At 34.3% G+C, this 23,348-nt stretch overlaps 1 protein-coding gene and 1 long non-coding RNA gene across 4 annotated transcripts in view; one reads left to right on the forward strand and one right to left on the reverse strand.

Annotated features, from left to right (window-relative positions):
• The window catches only part of LOC143203994 (uncharacterized), a 207,974-nt gene that overhangs the window by 162,852 nt on the left and 21,774 nt on the right, over nucleotides 1–23,348 (forward strand). The window contains exon 4 of one of the 3 annotated variants that reach the window (XM_076416390.1): nucleotides 17,318–17,370. The exons of the other annotated variants lie outside the window; for them this stretch is intronic. Coding sequence (XP_076272505.1) covers nucleotides 17,318–17,355 — 38 coding nt within the window. The 3' untranslated portion in view covers nucleotides 17,356–17,370. The remainder of the gene's footprint in view (nucleotides 1–17,317; nucleotides 17,371–23,348) is intronic. 3 annotated transcript variants of the gene reach the window in all.
• Nucleotides 17,994–19,518, reverse strand: LOC143203683 (uncharacterized). Its single transcript, XR_013007405.1, has 2 exons — nucleotides 18,908–19,518; nucleotides 17,994–18,596 (listed from the first exon to the last, which is right to left on the reverse strand). It is a non-coding gene; the product is annotated as an uncharacterized LOC143203683 (long non-coding RNA).

The following is a 23,348-nucleotide window of genomic DNA, read 5'->3' on the forward strand; positions in this document are numbered from 1 at the left end:
TCAGTTTGTATTCCCACAAAAGCATTCAACAATCGAACAGATACATAGAACGGATATCAATGAGCAGTAAGCTTTTCTAGGCGTAGCACAAGCCTTCGATAAAGTTTGTTCACAAGGGCTTGATGTATAAATTATAATTAAATAATTAAACAAGAAGCATCCTAGGATCGTCATCAGCTAGCGATAAACTAATAGACTGGACCAAACAATGGAGAATAAAATTAAATTAACTAAAATCTGTTCCTATTATGTCTACCAACAAGAAACTAAACAACCCACCAGACTGAAATTAAATGGTGTTATGGTATCATATCTAAATAGTGCTTTTACATTATACTATTTAGGCATGACACTAGATATCAAATTAAAATGAAAAGAAGCATGTCGATAAGACATTAGTGGAACTTAAAGTAAAATATAAACAGCTATATTGATTGGCTCCTTGGAGGAAAATCCAAAATGCCAATTCACAACGAGATACTGGTCTACAATGAGATGTTCAAACCAATATGACTATATATCATGATCATAGGCAACTTTGTGTAAATGGGTTTGTAAAAGTTGCACTTTTTCAAGAATTTCATCTACGTTTTCAAGTGATGGAACTACAAAAACATTTTTTTATTAATCTCTTAGAACGTCAGCAATCTGCCTGTGGGCAATAAGTATTATTATATGATTTCCGTTATGTAATATAACCATCCTAACATGTAGAAAATCACTTCAGTAAGTGATCTGCTGTACAACTTATAATCTAAATCTTATTTTAGATAATATTCTAACGTATTTTAAAATCTATCTTAACTTATTCAAAAGACTACTCTAACTTATTCTAGAGATTATTAAATCTCACTCTCTGTGTCTGTGTCGTATGATAGTTTGCGTTTGAGCCTATGCACTACACTGTCATCGCGCACATTTAACTGTTTGGCGAGTGCATTGGGATGCACTAATAGTCTTTCAGAGCACTTCGCACGAATCACACTCGTTATGGGTTCTAAGGGGATATCGCGATGAATCAGTTTGTTAGACACGTAATATGGGGCATCGACGATGACTCGCAACACTTTATTCTGGAACCTCTGTAGGATATCTATATTAGATTTGCTAGTAGTAACAAAAACATGTCTGTTACTTGGTTATTTTTAATTGACGACTATCGATCGCAAAAATGCTCTTAACATTTTCACAAATGATGTGTATATATATGCTTAGATGCTTACATGCACTTTGATCAAAGAGTGAAAATACAAAGGATCAATATACAATGACTATTAAACGATCTAAACTAACTTAAATTCTTCGGATTTGACATATTTGCTACATAATATAATAATTTTCCCTTTAGTGTTATTGAGTTATTCAATTTATTGTAAATAGTATTTTCGACATTAAGTAGTGAATGTTGTTTAATTCGAAGATATGTACTACCGAAGATCATCACTTTTGGGAAGCTTATGGTGATGCTTCTCCATGAAATTCCTATTATGGGTTTAGGATCCAATTATTAACCGACTTCAAAAAAAGGAGGAGGTTCTATGTTCGGCTGTATATTTTTTTAATGTATGTTCGCCGATTTCTCCCTCAATTGTGGATAGATTTTCAGGATTCTTTTTTTATTCGAAAGAGTGCACTTCCAAGGTCTCATTGAAACCAAGTTAGGACCTGTGGGGGAAGGCGTGGGGGTTAAATCGAGGGAAAACAGTTAGTTTGCTTTTTAAACACCAATCATATCATATGAGATTTCTTAGAAACCTAATATGCAAGTGTTTCTATGGAATAATGGTTAGAATGTTGAGCTCTCACGCGGTGGTTGTGGGTTCGAATCCCAACATGGTAGCAATTTTTTTGTTCCGGTCTGATTGGAACATTTTTGAAATCACCGGGACTAGGTAGCGGACTCCAGGACCTGAAACGTTCCTTATTTTCAATCATTGTTTCTTTATTCCTATTTTTCCTCATACAGGCTGTACTTTTACTTGGACTATCTATTGTTATAAATAAAATAACTGGGTAATTTACATAACTAACACTAAAAAGGGAAAAAAAATATTTTTAACGAGAAAGTTGAACCGACTTCAAAAGTAAATAAAGAACTGACTAAACTATTTATTTTTTAATAATAAATATAATAAGCTATTTTATCACTCACTAAGGTATTATATATTCTACTATATACACACAATTTAGCTCAATACCTACCTAACGCAATTTATCTATTTACAATATTATTTGAACCGCTACCAACTGATGAATTTGAAGTCGATGCCGAGCCTAAACATCACAAAGATAATATAATTTTGTAGCATATACAAAAAATTAAATTACGAACAAAACAAATCTAATTTGTTAGTAAAATCAAGTTTTAAACTTAAAGTTTCATTATTTTTTACTTTTTAGTGATTTTCTTATTTATTTTTTGAAGTAGGTTCAATTTTTTTGTAAAAAATGTTTTTTAACACTTATTTTTATCTACAACTAAATTTCCTCTCGCGTCTTCTTCTCATGTATCTTCATAGAAAGTGAAGTACTACTCAGACAGGTCACGTCACATATATTGGAACAAGTAGGAATCAGAAGGAACAAGGTCTGGAGAATATGGCGAGTGCGGTAGCATTTCCCAGTATGTTTTCACCAGTTTTGCAACATGTGGTCAAGAGTTGTCATGTTGAATAATAACATGTATTTTTGCTCGTATTTCGCGCAGTGCTCTACTCAAAAGCATCAATTATAGTCCATAGTGATTTCCATTGATGGTTTCTTCGAGTAGTGCCTTCAAATTCTTGTCTTCATTTTTTTGGCTATCCGGAACGTTATTTATCTTCAGTGTCAAAATCGCAGGCTTCACACGGCATTCGATGACCTTCGGTCGCCCTTTCCTTCAAATTAAAGGAAAATAGTGAACTACCCGCAAATGCTATTTACTCGGTACAAATTCAGACATTTTCAAGTTTTAACATGAAGTTGAAATCCTTCAAAGTTAATTTATAGGACCGTATATACGGATAATTTAAGTTTTCGTCCAAATAACCGATATATTTTTCGTAATGTAGTTCGAGTTCATTACTTTTTGATGAATTCCATAATCGTGGATGATTGTATTAGTAAAATGCATCGTACGGACCGGCAGGTAGTTCTTAAATTTTCTTTTGTGCCTCGTAAGCGAGAACCGAACCGACTGACGCAACCATTCCGATATTATCATTGACATTAAGGACATTCCCACGTCAGTGAGGCAAGAAAAAGAGCCGATAATAACTCTCCGACGCTTAATTATCGAGTAAAAACAGAAAACGTACAACATCCTCTCGTAGCGGGTCTGTGCGAAATAGTTCTACATTCGAGGCGGTCGTCTTCGCCGGATAATTGTGGTTCCCATGAGCCCAGGTCGTGGGATTGCTTTGCCGAACGTATGAAACGAGGCTGGTTCTGTTTTCCGTGAGAACGACGAATTTCGTTCGCGTTTTCTTCTCTCGGTACCTTCCGAGACTACTAAACCACATCGTACGGTCACGTCTCTCCCGGACCGAATTGACACAGGTGGTACCAATTCACACCTAAGACGTGGTGCTCGAGAGTCGCCCGATATACTTTGTATTGTCGTCGTTGAGAAATGTCGTCAAGTCAAACAAATGACTGTTGCGACTCGGTCACGTTCCGGCGACGGGCTTTATTACCAAATAAATTCGAAAGTGTCCGCGATGGTACGTTTCACCTGGTACCGTCAGTTCGTGGCGCGCGACTGGAACAATAGGTACGAGTTAAAAGTTCACGTACCGTAATGAAGATTGTTTTCTTTTCTTTTTGTTAATTATCTTATACCAGCAGTATCACCCAGCTGTTAAAAATAATGACAATAATGGAGCTAGGAACAATTTTTTTTAATTATTACGCATAGCGGTACAACAATGTTCCCATCGGGCAATAAGTATTCCTTATCATTTTTTTATAATTGTATATATATATATATATATATATATATATATATATATATATATATATATATATATATATATATATATATATATATATATATATATATATATATATATAGTTTGTGTAATACATTGTTTCTAGTGGTTGCCGCCTCACCTACCATGTTTCTTTACATTAACTTAAATTTAAATATATAATAGGTCAATTGAAAAGTTCCCGGCCTGACACATAGATGGCGCTACTAGTATTAAATCCATATGTTTTTACTTAGCCCTAACAGATGCATGTATAAATTTGATGGCTGTCGGATCATTAGTTTTTGAACTATAGCATTTTGAGTGAAGCAACTTTTGTTATTGTGGAAAAAATGGATAAAAAGGAATTTCACGTGTTGATAAAATATTGCTTTTTGAAGGGAAAAAATACAGTTGGAGCAAAAACTTGGCTTCATGCCGATTTTCTGGACACTACCCCAGAAAAATCAACCATCAAGGATTGTTATGCTAAGTTTGGACATTGTGAAATGAGCACCGAAGACGGTGAACGCAATGGACGCCCAAAACAGTTTATTACCGACGAAATCATTAAACAAGTCCACAAAATGATTTCGAATAACCCTAAATTGAAATTGAATGAAATAGCAGACACCCTAAAGATATCAACTGAATGTGTATATCATATCATTCACGAATATTTGGGTATGAGAAAACTATGTGCAAAGTGGGTGCGGCGCGGGCTCAGTTTTGACCAAAAATAACGACGAGTTGATGATTCGGAGCAGTGTTTGAAAATGATCAAGCGTAATAAACCCGAGTTTTGCATCGATATGTGACAGTGGATGAAACATGGCTCCATCATTTCACTCCGAAATCCAATCGACAGTCATCCGAGTGGACTGCACACGATTTTAGCACGCACATGCATACGGTTATGGCGTCTATGTTTTGGGATGCGCATGGAATAATTTTCATCGACTATCTTGAAAAAGGAAGGACCATCAACAGCGACTATTACATAGCGTTATTGGACCGTTTGAAGGACGAAATCGCCAAAAAACGGCCGCATTTGAAGAAAAAGAAAGTGCTGCTTCACCAAGACAATGCACCGTGTCACAAGTCAGTGAAACCGATGGCAAAGCCTACCGTATTCTCCAGATTTGCCTCCCAGCGACTATGTCTTGGTCTCAGATGTTAAAAGGATGCTCGAAGGGAAGAAATTTTCGTCGAATGAAGAGGTGATCACCGAAACTGAGGCCTATTTTGAAGCAAAGGACAAATCGTACTCCAAAAATGGGATCAAAAAGTTGGAGGGTCGCTATAATCAGTGTATCACCCTTGAAGGGTGTTATGTTGAATAAAAAAAACTAATTTTGTCAAAAAAAATTGTTTTTACTATGGTAGGCCGGGGACTTTTCAATGGACCTGTTACTTGTAAAGATATTTTTACCATACCATAGCATTTCAAGGTCAGTACTATCCAGAAATAACACTAAACCATTTCGAAGTTGATATATGATCGAACAAATTAAATTAACGTAAATAAATTCGCATCAAAGTCTGTTTTCGAGAAAAGTATCTTATGTAGGCCGGAAGTTACAACAATGTATAAATATTTGTGAGCCAATTTTGTGAAGACAGGATGCACCTCAGACAGCAATTTCCACGTAGCCATCGAAATGCTACCCGATCGTTCAATAAGTTTTTTTATTCGATAAGGCAAACACCATTCGGTCAACAAAAATTGCTTGGTCGTACTGTACGACGTAGGTGAAAAATGGGTGTGGAATGACAACAGTTAAAAGTAATGTGTTTCATAAAATAACTGCCGAACTAAAATAACTAGATATCAACAGGAAATCCAACTATAAGAAATTTGCAGAATATTTTGACCTATGCTCAGATCATTAACTAATGATTCTTAGTCTAAGTGACAACATAGTAAATAAGAACCAAAAGAAGGTTTTGCAACTGGAAATACCATACAAGACGACTAAACAATTAAACTTAGAAGCAGAAAAAGTTCTTGTAGACATCCAGCTAACTGTTTGGAATAATACCGCTGAAATGAAGTGGAAAACAAAAGGATTTAAATTGGCCAAAGAAATTAAGCTGAAAAACGAAAATTACGGTAACACGGCAACAAAATAGAACGCCAGAAATTAAAAATTGCTCCGTTTAAAGATGTTACATCAAAAGAAAACACCAGGTAGCCGGAGAAGTGCTGAAAAATCCACCAAGAAAGGAATTTGTACAACTTGCCTATTAATAACATGTCCCGTATGCATGGAAAATGATTCCGGAACCTGGAAACAACTAAATGAAGTAAGATCTTATCGACCAGTTTCACTGCTACCTGTAATATCCAAAGTATTTGAAAAACCCCGTCTAAAAAGGTTAAAACCAATAATAGATAGGAAAAATTTAATACCTACACATTAGTTTAATTTTATGAGCAACCATTGAACAGACATTATTGAAAAAGCCTAAGAAGCTTTTGCCCAGCTATATTTTCCGAGGCGCAAGCCCTCGATAGAGTCTGTCATAATGGACTCAAATGTCTAAATGATTAACAGAATAAAGTATTACCAAAGTAGTACCATTAAACTCGTAAATCCCTACACCTCAGCCAGGATGTTTAGAGTTAAACAATAAGAAGCTTCCTAAACAATGAAAGAAACCAAAGCAGATATACAAGAAGGAAATATATTGGGGCCGACTTTTTAGCTATCCTATCTAAATGATATATGACAAAGAAAAAGGTTATTATGACTGCATTTGCTGAAATGAAGGAAATGGTACCTAAAAAACGAAAATTACGAAAAAAAATGACAACAAAACAAAACACCTGAAAATAAAAATACTTTGAACAATATAACCCAAAGACTGAAAAGGGAAATACTGGATATTAAAAACAAACCCATAAATGACTGTCTGAGAAATTTAACACATGATAAAGAGACTGAATATACACTCTGGAAAGCCACGAAATATCTAAAACGCTTTTGTCTCACAGCCCACCTATAAGAGACCTATGTGGGAATTGGGCACGTGACAATCATGAAAAAACAGAAGCATTTGCTGAATATCTAGGAAATACTTTCAAACCAAACAAAACTAATATTGAACATAATTCGCCGTACATAGAAGCTGAAAATTCGATGACTGAATTAGTCACGCCGAAAGAGCTACCCAAAGTTATTAAAACTGACATTAACCCCATTAAATCACCAGGCTACGATTTAATTACAGGAGAATTACTGTAAAAACTACCAAGGAAGGGAACTATAAAATTCACCAACTTGATCAATACAGCATATAGATTAAAACATGTCCCAGACATTTGGAAGTTTTGGTTTATTAACAAACACTCAACAATTGACCAGGTCCACAGAATAACATATGTTATCGAAAAAACTTACCAAAGTAAAAAATTATGCTCAGCTATATTCTTAGATGTAGCACAAGCCTTTGATAAGGTTTGGCATGAAGGCCTTGTTAATAAATTACAGAAAATGTTACCAAAACAACACACTGAGCTATTAAAATCGTACATTACAACCACAATGTTTAGAGTCAAACAAGAAGAAGCTTACTCTACAATAAAAGAAGCTAAGGCAGGTGTACCCCAAGACAGTGTACTGGGACCAATGCTTTATCTACTCTACTCTTGTGATATACCACAAATGGAGAATATTACGGTAGCTACATTTGCTGATGATACTTTGATTATAGCTGTCGAAGACAATAGTGAATAACCTTCCCGAAAATTACAACAGGCAAGTGGCAATATAAATAATTGGACACAAACTTGGAAACAGAAATCAAGAGAATTGCAAATCAGGCGCATGAGGAAAAACTCCATTCTCATGAGAATATTGAAGTATTGCAGCTTTTGGATACCACCAGAACAGGACACAGACTCAAAAGAATCAAGTATTTGGGGATGAATCTTGAGGTAAGATTTCACTGGAAAGTAAATGGCAAGAAGAAAAAAGAAAACTCGTATTAACATACAAAAAAATATATTGGTTATTTGGAAGAAAGTCTAAGTTATCCGTACATAGTTAGTTGCTGCTGTACAAGCAAATACTGAACCGATATGGACCTATGGAATTGAGTTCTGCGAGAGGTAATATCAACATTATATAAGAATTTCAGAATGAAGTCCTGAGAAATATTGTGCATGCACCTAGGTACTATAGGAACGATTACTTCGTATTTGTATTATACCGGGACCTTCGTATTCCAACTGTCATAGAGGAAATTAAGATATTCGCAGAAACAAGACACGAGGAAAAACTTCATTCCCATGTTAACACCCGACTGCTACAACTCTTGGGCAGTACGGAACTAATAAGAGTTTAATCTTGTGTAGTTGTGTAGTGAAACGAATGCTTTATCGTTTAGACTTCAGACTCGTCAGTTGGTAGTACTTAAAATGATATTGTAAATAGATGAATAGATTTAGGTAGGTTTTAAACTAATTGTGTGAATATAGTAGAATATAAAATACGTCTAGTAAATAGGTTAATAAGGTCTTTGATTATTATCTACATCTTTTATTTTAAAATGTTTTTTTGTGTTAAAAATCTAAGTCTGACTATTTTTTAAATTTTAGAGAGTTCCTTATTTATTTTTTGAAGCCGATTAAATTTTTTCGTTAAAAATATTTAATTTTTCTCTCTTATAGTTTTAGATAGTAATTATCTAAATAAATTACGCAGTTATTTTATTTAATATTACAATGGGTAAGCCAAGTAAAGGTGCATGAGGTGTATGAGGAAAAAGAGGAATAAAGAAATAATTATTGAAAATAATGAGCGCTTCAGGCCCCGGGGTCCGCTACCTAGCCTAGGTGATTTAACAAATGTTCTAACTAAACAACAACAAAGAGTGCCCGCTGGGAGTCGGACCAGCGACCTCCGTTTGGAAGCTAAATGCTTTAACCATTACTAAACGCAACACCGTAGAAGCAGTTGTCTACAGTATTGCTAGGAGGTCTTATATGCTATAGTTAGTCCTTAAACAGCAATCTGTATGGTCTTTGCACTGAACGACTTCCGGTAACTGTTATATCAGCTCAACAATAACATTATACACAAATATTTGATTATTTTAGACAAAAAAATATGTGAAAACTTTGTACGTGTCTTTGAAATTTGAGCATTTCCCTCGATTTCCCCCCCTTCCACCCAACAGATCCTAATTTGGTTCCAGTGGAACTACCTGGGCACTCTTTCGGATCATAATTGACGGAGAAATCGACGAAGATACATTATAAAAAAATATACAACCGGACATAGAACCTCCTCCTTTTTCGAAGTCGGTCAATAACGAACAGAAAAACAGACAATACGAGACGTGCATTTGACTGAAACAGTAATTATTTTAGGCTCTATTTTTTTTTGACTATCGACTAGTTCGACAGCTTTACGACTCTCGACTGTTTCTACTATTTATTTTCAATCGATAGTTCCCAAAGCTAACAAATACCAAAACTGAATACTTCATAGCAAACGAACTATATATACCATTGCGCTCAGGTGTTCAAACTAGCCGAAATGTTATCTTGGCCAACACCGGAGTACCGCCAAAGACAAACCATCCGACGTTGGGTAATATCTGTTATTCTCGATCCTCAACCACGAAGTGTTTTGAAACGTTGTCTCGAAAAAAAAAACAATGCGGATCAGACCGAGGTCGATACGTGGCTATTTAGGCCGTCACAAACTCGCCAAGACGCTTCTATAGATAATAGGTTGTTTGTGCAAAACGTTTCGTTTAAATAACCGTTCAGTTAGAAGCAATTTTAACATACACATGATGTTTATATAGTGTTCTGTGTGATAACAAAGACCTATACGAACAAATCGTTGTGCCATATGTTGGGGACGTCCATTGGACGATATTCATGTCAAGGGATTTTTTTTTTATTATTTAATTATTACATTGTTACTAGTCGTTTCCGACTAACCTACAATTTGTCTTTATGATAACTTAAATCTAGATATATAACTAGGAGGACCCATCGGCCCTATCTGAGCCTCTGGTGAAATAATGTTTTTACGTGTCACTGCAGTATTTTTTATTATATGCACCTCACTATACAACACTATACAAGATCAGATGGTTGGATTCTTTTGAGTCTGTGTCCTGCTCTGGTGGTATCCAAAAGCTGCAATACTTCAATATTCTCATGAGAATGGAGTCTTTCCTCATACCCCCTTGCAATTCTCTTGATTTCTTGACTGACTGTGGGTATCTGAAGGTCTCCATGTAGGTAATCAGTCCTATAGTATTTGGGTGCGCCCACAACACCTCTCAGGACTGTTCTGAAACATTTGTATTTTCTTTATGTTACTCTTTGCAGAACTCATTCCCTTAACTCCGTATGTCTATATAGGTTTCAGTATTTGCTTATATAATAGCAATTTATTATGTACTGATAATTGTGATTTTCTGCTAATTAGCCAGTACATTTTCCTACATTTCAATTTATGTTCTTTTCTTTTCTTCTTTATATGTTCCTTCCAGCGAAGTTTTACATCAAGATGTATTCCGAGATATTTAGCGTTGTTTCTATATGGAATTATAATATTATTTAATGTTATTGGGTCTTGTACGGTGTGATTGTAGGTGAACTGCACATGCACAGATTTACTTTCATTAATTTTTATTTTCCAAGCTTGTGTCCAATTATTTATATTGTCATTTGCTTGTTGTAATTTTCGTGAGTCTTCTTCACTATTGTCTCCGACAGCTATAATCGCAGTATCATCAACAAATGTAGCCATCGTAATATTGTCCATTTGTGATAAATCAGAAATATAGAGTAGATAAAGCATTGACCCCAGTACACTTCCTTCTGGTACACTTTAACTTCTTTTATTGTAGAATAAGCTTCTTCTTGTTGGACTCTAAACATTCTGGTTATAATGTACTATGTTAATAGTTCGGTGTGTTGTTTTGGTTTTGTTAACATTTTCTGTACTTTATGAACAAGTCCTTCATGCCAAACCTTATCAAAGGTTTGTGCTACATCTAAGAATATAGCTGGGCATACTTTCTTACTTTCGTAGGTTTTTTCATTAACATCTGTTATTCTGTGAACCTAGTCTATTGTTGAATGCTTGGTAATAAACCCAAACTGGTGTGTTGGATTCATATCTTAAGGACAAAATACAAAAACGCATGAAATAATACCTGGAAGTAACAGAAGCAGCAGTTATTAGTAAAGATTTTTTAAAAATTAATTACATCTTACATTGGATATGCTTAGTACAATCTTAATTTACAAATTAATGTATTACTACTATTGTTGGTTTGATGTTTCAGTGCAATCCCATATTGTGCAAACTTTGTTAACTTTATATCATAATAATAACCTAATATATCATACTAGTGTTGAAGTACCTTGAAACAAAAAGGCTGTAATAAAACACATGCTATGCTACTTCAGTTCAATTTTGAATCTCTTTTGCCATTAACTGATTTTAAAAAAATCTGCTAGTAGCCACTTGTTCTTTGTATATATTCCCGTCTTAGTAATGTAGACAGAATGACTTCTATTGTTACCAATGTTGCACTAGTATATCCATACGTTCATTTCGTATTAGTAATATAAAATAATCTGCAAATAAAGACACCTATGTATTTAAATTCAATTATATATTACAAATACATGTCATGCGTGTCTTGGACAAAAAGTATATTTCAATAATTATTTTTAAATTTTTTGTGTTAACGTAATTAATTAAATTCAACACAGTGTAGAATATTGGCTTTATTGTTAAATATCGTATACATCGTTATTTAAAATATTGTTGTCACAACTGTTTGTTTTTGTCAGGAGTCAAAAAAAAAACCTCTTTATGTCCTTTTTTATTCATCGTTCTCGACATTTTAGGCATTCTTGTACTGTTCACATTAGACTAAAGTAGAGAAAATCAGTCATTTAAAAAACCTCGTTGAACTTATAGGCTGCAAATATGGGGTTGTACTAAAACATCAAACCGACTACTAATCCAACGCTACCAAAACAAAATTCTACGATTAGTTACCAATACTTACCGCCACGTAGCCAACGAAGAACTGCGCGTTGGCTCTGAATTCAAATGAATGTACGAAGTTATCCAAAATTTCCTCTCAAATATGAAATAAGATAACACACGAAGAAATAAGAAGATTGAAGCGAACCAAACTACATGAACTTGTATAGTGTACAACGTGGGGCAAAGGTCCCGCTACTATTGCCTATAACATTGCTCAAACACAAGATAAGTAAGTTTGGTTTTCTTAAAAAGTTTATTTGGTCTTTGCTTTTTTTCCGCTATGATTAAAAAAGTATATCGGCTAAATGGTGACCCCCGATTGGCTATGCAACTTTCGGCTCATTTTAAATTGAATTTTGCACGGGAAAATTTTAAAATCAGTTTTCAAAATTCGCCTAAAACTGCATTCAGAAATGTGTGACTGGGAACCACGTCTCCGAATTAATGTTTTTGGACACTCTGCTCACCAGAGCCCCATTTTCAGCTTTACGAGTCCGTTGTCTTCCAGAACGAAGCTGGTCTGCTTTCGTACCGTACTATCGAAAATTCGCATGTAACCGTTAAATTGCTCTTGTGAGGCACAGGACGATTAAGATATTTTTGACGCAATTTCCGCTGAGTTGCGATTATTTTCAATAAATATTGTCACTATTTCTGCTCGTTCTTGTGGCGTATATTTATCTATAATAAAATTTGGACGTTTACACAACACAATGGTTAAAGCGAAACTGATTTAAACGTCACATAACCAAGATGGCTTGCTTGCTTTTCACATTAGCTTAAGTAGTCTAATTTTAATTTAATTTGTAATAAGGCAGTTTATAAATTAAAATTGTAATTGCAAAACTGCTATTGATTTGGAGGACAATAATGCAAATCAATATCACACCAGTGAGACACTCAAATAGCTTTCATCAAAATGAAATAACTTTCCTCACCTCTTTTTCATTTAACCAAATAAAAATTTTCAAAACATATTCTTAATAACAGCTATTTTGGAAGAATAGATTCTTGGAAGAAAGTGACTTGAATTCGAATCGAACAAAAATTACATAATACAAACAAATTTCCTTCTACAAAAAAACTAAACATGAATTAACATACGTTTGAATTACATCATATCTAAACAAACAAGAACAATCAGACGTAGCAGTTACTATTTGATTTAGTTATTAGGGTTATAGGCGGGTATAAAGGAATAAACAAATATGGTGACAGATCGTGTCATCTCCAATAACAACCAATCTTTGTTTGTATTCCTATATAATCTAGAAAGGATCTACGTATCTGAACTAATCAGGTAATCAGATCCGTATAGGAGCTAAAACGGACCTCACCACTCTTTCTGTTACTATTTTATTTGAAGAAATACATCGTCGCAGTCCATCAAACAATGAAGCTCTTCTTAGATGAGTACCTAGTTTTAAGTCACTGTAGAGACAAAATGTAAGTTAGTCTGCAAGCCTTTATCTCTTCACCCTATATATGCAATCACAAAAGTTACTAGAAAATGACACAATTGTGTATATTTATTATTACATCATGATTTAGATCCAAGAACTTTTTATTAAGGATGAAGATAAAATGGATCAAATATGCAATACTGTTTCTTGGTAAATTCGTATGAAAGCAAAGAAAGGGTAACACTAATTCCTAGATTTCATTCATGATCAGTGCTGGATTAGCCCATAAGAGAAATAAGCAATTGGTTAGGGCATCAATTAACGGAGAGCACAAGAAACAGTACAGTACCAAAAAAATGTCCGCTAACAAATGAAAGACCGATAGTAGGTTATTGAAGGATAGTGGAGCCCATAGGCGTTTATTGTTGTCTTAATTTGTAGTTAGGGCATAAAGTAATCTTAATCCGGCACTGTTCAGAATATAAATATACAGAAGCGTGAGGTATAATATTTTAGTATGACGAGCAAACATCATATATTGATTAAATTTAACTAGTACCAAATTTTCTTGATAAATTGTTAAGTAACGAAAAGAAAACTACTGGATCGAAATCATGGCCTAATAATAAATATACATAACTGTGTCATGATTTTGTGGACCGAAGAATAAATATAACTCATTTTCTGGTAACTTTTTTGATTGCATATGTTAGATAGAGGGGGCACAAGCTGGCGACTAACTTATGTTAACTAGTTGATGATTCGCAGCAGTGTCTGAAGATGATCGATATGTGACAATGGATGAAACATGGCTCCATCATTTCACTCCGAAGTTCAATCGACAGTCATCCGAGTGGACTGCACACGATGAATGAATCATGAAGTGAACTGAGCTCGTTCGGCACCCACTTTGCACATACCCAAATATTCGTGAATGATATGATGTACACGTTCAGTTGATATCTTTAAAATGTCTGCTATTTCATTCAATTTCAATTTACGGTCATTCAAAATCAATTTGTGGATTTTTTAAATGTTTTCGTCGGTAGCAACCTCTTTTGGGCTTCCACTGCCTTCACCGTCTTCGGTGCTCATTTCACCACTTCTAAACTTAGCATACCAATCTTTGATGGTTGATTTTACTGGGGCAGTGTCCGTAAACTCAGCATCTAGCCAACTTTTTGCTTCAACTGTATTTTTCTCTCCAAAAAGCAATATTTTATCTACACTCGAAATTCCTTTTTATCCTTTTTTTACAATAACAAAAGTTGCTTCACTCAAAATGCTATAATTCACAAACTAATGATCCGACAACTGTCAAATTTATACCCGCATCTTTTGAGGGTTAGGGCTAACTTAAAAACATATGGATTTAATTCTAATAGCGCCATCTATGTGTCAGGTCAGGGACTTTTCAATTGACCTGTTAGTTGCGTAAATTACAAAAATAGTGAATGACCGAAGGTAACACAAAATCTTAAACAGCGTTGTTTAATAATCTTTTAACATTTCAATATCATTTCTAATGGTAATTTTAGGGATTTGTCAGATTTTGATTTTAATAATTACGCGTTCGTAGTTGATTTACTACAACAGAAACGACGAATAATCTACCATATAAGAGTTGGAGCACGTTGGTCAGAGCCTAATGTATTTGTTTATAAATTTTGTCACCCATCTGACGGATATTCCTGATTGCTTGATTTAGACGTATTTCGTTTTATTAGAATTTACTTATTTGTACCGCATATTACAAAAATTTTTCCTCCACATTTAACCGTGCCAAATTTCACGCATCATATACCACCGTTTTCCTCAAATAGAGAGTCAAAAAAAAACTTTTTATTAAAATATAGATAAACAAAATCCTTAATTCTTACACCTTGCACATCATCTGACCTTTTTTCCTAATAATTTAACATATCCTTCAGACCAATCCGTCTCCTATACCATATTTGTTACATCCTGGTGGAGTATTCATCATATTTTATATTATTAATATCCAAGTTATCCTGTGCATGAGTAATCATCAACCTCGGGTTCAACTTCAACCTTGATAGTACGCAACCATTAAAAGCAAAACTAAAATTAACATACACTGGACAACATAGACATCGGTTGGAATGTTAGTTCTTTTAATAATAATTAAGACTGCGAATAATGCTGATTAAGTAAATATTTGATTAGAAATATAGATGCGCTCTGACTATTTTTTCATTTTAAAAAGGCTTTCATTGCGAAAAATTGATACAATATATAACAATCCAATCATTCAACCCATTTTCGCACATCTTCAGTATTTTGAGACCGTGTGCTAACTAAGCTAGGTGAATCTGAACAATTGGCAATCAGAAAGTACGCTGCGTCACAACTACTACAGCTTTTGTAGTTTGTGGCCAAGTGTTTTCATGCAACTATGAGTATAAATCATTATATACTAGCGACCCGCCCCGGCTTCGCACGGGTGCAATGCTGATACTAAATTAAATACACTACAGAAAAAATATGAACGTTGTATATAAAAACATAGCGGCCCGCTCCGACTTTGCACGGGCATAAAATATATATGCCTATGTCACTCAATGAAAACATGATTAAAATCGATCCAGTATTTTTGGTTCATTCATTACTGCCCTTGGCCTGCACGCATTAAATTTGGAGTAAAACAATTCCTCTTCCCCTATACTTACTATGAAGATTTCCTGCTATCTTTGGATATCTAAATTCATACAATTTTTATTACATTACACATTTTTAAACGTAAATTTTAAATTTGTAATATCTCCGAAAATATTTGTTTAATTTACATGCTGTAAGGAACCATATTGATCTATATTAATTGCACACTGTATTTAAGGTACTTAATTCGATAAGGATTAATGCCGTATTGCTTAAAATAGCTTCGTAAATAAGCCATTTTCTCACGTAAAAAGTAAACAATAAAAATGGTTAATGCGGGTTATCCCTAAAGGATAAACATATACCATCGCGGACTTTTTTGTAGACCTTTTTATGGTGTACAATACTGTACTACATTAATTTGATCTAACTCGTAGGGTTAGGCAGCGTTTTTGCTAATTGCTAAATAAGCCTAAAAAAATAGGTTAATTTACGACATCACGTTAGAAACCTCTAAAATTAGCAATGTTGCCTTAGTATATTATGCATGTATTATACATATAAACCTTCCTCTTGAATCACTCTATCTATTGAAAAAAACCGCATCAAAATCCGTTGCGTAGTTTTAAAGATTTAAGCGCACATAGGGATATAGGGACAGAAAAGGCGACTTTGTTTTATACTATGTAGTGATGATTATATATTATTATATTTAATATTCCAGAAACTGTTGCCAAAGTTGAGAAAGTAAGTGATGCGTAGTTATGAATAATTGACAATTTTCAGCATACGTAAACGCCACCGAAAGTTATTCCTGCTGGCATCATAATCGGAGTAATATTAGTTGAGTTGGGTTAGTTGATGTAGTGAGACCTACTAACCCTAGTGGCAGGTCTGCTTCCCTTGTTCTCGTTGCACGTCCATTATTATTAGTGTTAGGGTAGAAGCTTACCTTCGTACCGTGTACACATTCATCCTAACATGTTCATCAATTATCATATTATTCGTTTGAATTACGATTATGATCATCGTGATTATTCGATCATTTCTATTGACTATCATTGTCATTGTTTGTTATTGATATTGTCAATACCATTACTTGTCGATACCTTTATTTATTGGTACTATTATTTATCAGTATTATGCAGCATAATTCTTAAATGTCATTATCACTATATTTCATTATTACCTGACATTAGAGGTGTCTGTTGTGATAATCGCCGATCCTTATTATATTTCATGTGTATTTTTAATTTCACCCTTGTCATTGAAAATTGGTTGCTCATGTACGTTTTTGTTTCGTTTTCAGTACTGTCATCTGACCACTTCGAAATCAACAGCTCGTAGAATTTGTTTTATTTTGTAAGTAGCTATCAAATAATTTATTTTAATATCAGTTTTTGCGTGTCGAAAATTTTTACCACATTTTCAATCAACAATAACAAATATTGTTTCACTAAAGCTACTGTAACTTTAGACACGAAATTCCAAAAACAAAAACGCCGCAATGTTACCGTGTCAACCCTGAGTTTTACTTCATTTTAGTTGTGACATGTAACAAAATCCTAATATAAATAAAATAATAAAATAAATATAATATTATCAAAAATAATTTATTTTAGCATAGTAGTATATCTAATACATATATTATCGAAGGACTTAAAACTACAATTAATTATACAGTTATATTAGTTTGTTGGTTAGGGTTATATTACTGTATACGTAATCTAGCTAATTAACAATTGTATTTCCAAGTTATGGATTTTACTTTCACTAGAGAGCATATTTACCATTTACGTTTAGTTCTTGTTTCCTTCGTTCCTAAGTTTCTTTGTCAAGTTATTTTGTCATTATTTATCATTATATTTCTCCTTGGTTTGTTGTGTTTCTACATCTGTATACAACTTGATAAAACTATATTTAATCAATGCATTCTCCGTAATGCATTTGCAAATAGTTATTATTCCTTCTCTCTTCTTACATTGTTCAATACAATCAATTCAACCAAATGTTCATGTACATTCTAAACAATTACACACAGTTATCATACAGTTATTCCTTAATTATTGTTATATATTAATGATATATTTACCTTTAGGTGTTTCCACTATCATCGCCCTCTCTCGGTAATTTTCAGCATCAGATCATATTCTCACATCTGGAAAGCTTCGTTCAATCATTGTCACTTCCGAAATCGCTATTAAATTGAATATCTAAGATGTTAATTTTCAATCTAACTAACACTTAGGTCTAATCTGCTCTGTTTTTTGTCCAACATGATTTTTCCAATGTAACTTTCTGCTTAAGGAGTCGGACATCCGTCAAGTGATATAATTGGGTTTTCGTCATTTCGCCGCATCTCGATATCAACATGGACAGAGTTGGGGCTATTCAGCCATATTTTCCAGTCTCTAGTCTATTTATAGGCTTGTTGATCGCTACTTGTACTTTTTCCGCAGCCTTAGATAGAGATACATCTTTGCCATAATTACTATGTCATCAGCAAATGTTTCAAGTACTGTTTCTTTTGTTATTGGTATATCAGTAGCAGTATAGAGCAGATATAAGAGTGGTCCCAAAACACCATCCTGTGAAACCGCAGTCGAAATTGGTTTAATTGTTGAGAATGCTATTTATGCGAGATTCTAAGTTTTCTTTAAAAAAGATACGATTGTAGCATTTAACGATATTTCCGCGGTAGCAATTTGCTCATTTTATAGATTAATCCAGAGTGCCATACCCAGTCAAAAGCTTGTGAAATGTCTTTTGGGGTTATATGGTGCGGTGAATGGAGGTAGGACGAAATAAAAATATGTTGTGTACACATGATGGGACCGTTATTTATTGGCAAATAAAAATACAGTAGATAACAAATAAAAAGGAGCGGCACTGGCTTTACCTGAAGACGAGGCTTAGGCAGTCGATAGTGACACGTCTGAACTGAACTGTCAGTGACTGAATGATGCAAAGTTCGCTTCAATGATATAATCGGGGTTGCCATATCTTCGTTAGCGTTTACTGGACGTCACTTCTCGCACCTCACACGTGTTCAACATCTGAGATAATATTTTCTGGGTATTTTGTACTACCATTCTAAGATCAGGTCCAAACCTTTAAAATAAATTTTTGAAGGAGTATGCTATTTTTACTAACCGCGGTTCCCCGGAAATATAAATATTAAATAACGCCATAGCAACAAATCAGTCTCCATCGGGCAAGACGATCGCGTCGCCGTTTACATGAAAACCGCTGCGCCATGAAAATATCGATAGCGGCGATAACAACAACAAAAAATGGCGCCCATATAAAACAATTCTCAGTCGCACGACGCCGCCGCTTTATTTTCCACGTTACTTAGTGTATTATCGGTCGAGACGTAACAGCCGATCGTGCAAATTCAAGAATCGGCGAGCGCGGCCAAGTACGACCTAACCGGGCACGGCCAACTAAGCCGAATCAACAAACAAAAGAATGCTCCGACGTCCAGTCGGTCGGCGTTGGCGCCCGTCAGTCTGCAGCACACCTGCAAAGCTGGCCGTGTGAACAGTTGAAAGTCTCGCCCACGATTTTCGTCCGCTTTTGTTTAAACAAGCTACGTACAGGCTCGGACGTAACTAAACGGACACACATCGATGAATGGACCATTATTTAGACTTTCGGTGCCGAGCTAACAAGACGGCGCCTTTTTAACACTGCATAATAGAATATAATACGTGCGTCCACATATATTGGCTGTACAACATAATTTTTACAGGTGTGTTAGTAAATTTATTCTATAGTCCTTCCAATAAAACAGTCAATTCACGATATAGATGACGTCGAATATACCGCAAATACAGTTTTTTTTCGTTTTAACCTCGGAGCTGATTTTTCTTTCTCATTTTACCCTTAGTTAAAAAGCAACAGAATGCTCTCAGATGTGTTGAAACATGTAACCGAAACAGTCTAAAAATTTGTACTGGTTGACCCTGTTGTCAAATGTCTACAGAATTCTTCAACACATCAATCATAACTAGTGATCGACCTGTGGTCGAAATAAAAATTAAATTAAAGTAATTTATTTATACCCATTAAATGAACTATTGACTTATCTAAATTTAGGTCTATAAAATAAAAACACATTTTTTTGGCAAAATTAGTTCTTTTTATTCAACATAACTCCATTTTAGGGTGATACATCGCATATTACAGCGACCCTCCAACTTTTCGATACCATTTTTGTAGTAGGATTTGTCCTTTGCTTCAAAATAGACCTCAGTTTCGGCGATCACCTCTTCATTCATCGAAAATTTCTTCCCAGCGAGCATTCTTTTGAGATCTGAGAACAAGAAGTAGACTCTGGGGGCCAGATCTGGAGAATACGATGGATGAAGAAGTCATTCGAAACCCAATTCAGGGATTTTGCCATCGTTTTAACTGACTTGTGACACGGTGCATTGTCTTGGTGAAGCAGCATTTTCTTTTTCTTCAAATGCGGCCGCTATTCGGCGATTTCGTCCTTTAAACGGCCCAATAACGCTACGTAATAGTCGCTGTTGATGGTCCTTCCTTTTTCAAGGCAGTCAATGAATATTATTCCATGCGCATCCCAAAATACAGACGCCATAACCTTGTCAGCCGACTGTTGCGTTTTCCCACGCTTTGGAGCGGGTTCATCGTATGCAGTCCACTCGGATGACTGTCGATTGAACGTCGGAGTGAAATGATGGAGCCATGTTTCATCCATTGTCACATATCGTCACATGTTCAAACACTGCTCCGAATCATCAACTCGTCGTTGTTTTTGGTCAAAAATGAGGTCGTGCGGCACCGACTTTGCATAGAGCTTTCTCGTACCCAAATATTCGTGAAAGATATGATGTACACGTTCAGTTAATATCTTTAGAGTGTGTGCAATTTCATTCAATTTCACTACTGCATTCACCGTCTTCGGTGCTCATTTCACCACGTCTAAACTTAGCATACCAATCCTTGATGGTTCTTGTTTCTGGGGCACTGTCCGGAAACTCAGCATCAAGCCAAGTTTTTCTTAAACTGTATTTTTTCCTTTCAAAATATAATATTTTATCAACACGCGAAATTCCTTTTTATAAATTTTTTTCACAATAACAAAAGTAGCTTCACTCAAAATGCTATAATTCACAAACTAATTATCCACTAGAAATGACTAGAAATTGTTAAATATTTGTATTTTATTTATCACTAGCGACCCGCCCCGGCTTCGCACGGGTGCAATGCTGATACTAAATTAAATACACTACAGAAAAAATATGAACGTTGTATATAAAAACATAGCGGCCCGCTCCGACTTTGCACGGGCATAAAATATATATGCCTATGTCACTCAATGAAAACATGATTAAAATCGATCCAGTATTTTTGGTTCATTCATTGCTGCCCTTGGCCTGCACGCATTAAATTTGGAGTAAAACAATTCCTCTTCCCCTATACTTACTATGAAGATTTCCTACTATCTTTGGAATATCTAAATTCATACAATTTTTATTACATTACACATTTTTAAACGCAAATTTTAAATTTGTAATATCTCCGAAAATATTTGTTTAATTTACATGCTGTAAGGAACCATATTGATCTATATTAATTGCACACTGTATTTAAGGTACTTAATTCGATAAGGATTAATGCCGTATTGCTTAAAATAGCTTCGTAAATAAGCCATTTTCTCACGTAAAAAGTAAACAATAAAAATGGTTAATGCGGGTTATCCCTAAAGGATAAACATATACCATCGCGGACTTTTTTGTAGACCTTTTTATGGTGTACAATACTGTACTACATTAATTTGATCTAACTCGTAGGGTTAGGCAGCGTTTTTGCTAATTGCTAAATAAGCCTAAAAAAATAGGTTAATTTACGACATCACGTTAGAAACCTCTAAAATTAGCAATGTTGCCTTAGTATATTATGCATGTATTATACATATAAACCTTCCTCTTGAATCACTCTATCTATTGAAAAAAACCGCATCAAAATCCGTTGCGTAGTTTTAAAGATTTAAGCGCACATAGGGATATAGGGACGGAAAAGGCGACTTTGTTTTATACTATGTAGTGAAGAAATGAAAGTATTTCTTACATTGAAAACAATAAATTTATTAAAAAAACTTAGGCTTTTTTGATAAAAGAATACTTTCTTTACCTACATTTTTAAATAAAATTGAATCGTTCTTACTTAACTATTTAAACATACTGGTATTTGCTGAATCAAAATATAGCTGTTAATTAACGTTTATATAACATAATATAATAACAACAGTAGAATAATAAAAATATATGTAACAATACTCGTTTGCGATATTATTACATATACACTCAGTTCTTGCCAATTTTGGTGTTCCTGCTTACTATTTACAGAAGGCACACATTCGCCAGTTTCAAAAGAATCTCAGATACGCATATATTATAACATTATTTTGTTATAAATTTTTCTCAGTTTACTTTCTTTGATTATATTTGAATTTACTTCAAACTCTTTTTGAAGAATTTAATGTGGATGGAACAATTAGAGATTTCAATATTGAATATATAACATATTTTTCTGTTTGATAGATTAAGATAAAGGATCTGTGTATATACATATATTATACAATTTAATTATTGATATAGACTTTAATGAAAAACGCGAACGTTTAAATTACAATTAGGAATATATCTTGGTTAAGCAATTCTCCTGGGAAATATTATTCACTCTATTTGAACTTTCCCCTGAACCTGAAAAAACAATATCGTTAAAATTAGGCACAAAAATGGAAACAATAACAAATATAACCCAAAATCCCCTACACAATTGCAGGAAGAAGTGTAGAAGTGAAAGAAAAAATCTATCATTCTTGCTTTATCAAAACTATTTGAGAAACTGCTGTTAAAACGAATAAAACCATTTATAGATAATCGACCCCAAGTGCACAGAGTAACAGCGGTTGTTGAAAAGGCATTCGAAGGAAGGATATAGATCCCTGCAATATTCCTGGACGTCTCACAAGCTTTTGACCGGGTATGGCATTTGAGATTAATATATAAAATGAGCAAATGCTGAAATTATATATTTTCGAAAAAAAATTTAGAGTCTCCCTGAAGGAGCATTCTCAACACTTAAACCTATTTCGACTAAAGTTCCACTGGGTAGTGTCTTGGGACAACTCCTATATCTGCTCTATACCGCGATATATATATATATATATATATATATATATATATATATATATACATATATGATGATAAAATATGTATCTCTGTCTAAGGCTGTAGAAAAAGTACAACTAACGTTCAATAAGATCTACAAATCGACTATAGACTGGAAAATACACCTTAATAGCT

The sequence above is a fragment of the Rhynchophorus ferrugineus genome, unplaced genomic scaffold, assembly GCF_030347505.1.
Source record: "Rhynchophorus ferrugineus isolate W39M unplaced genomic scaffold, kcgeb_rfMv2 rfM10, whole genome shotgun sequence".
In the NCBI taxonomy this organism is placed as follows: domain Eukaryota; kingdom Metazoa; phylum Arthropoda; class Insecta; order Coleoptera; family Curculionidae; genus Rhynchophorus; species Rhynchophorus ferrugineus.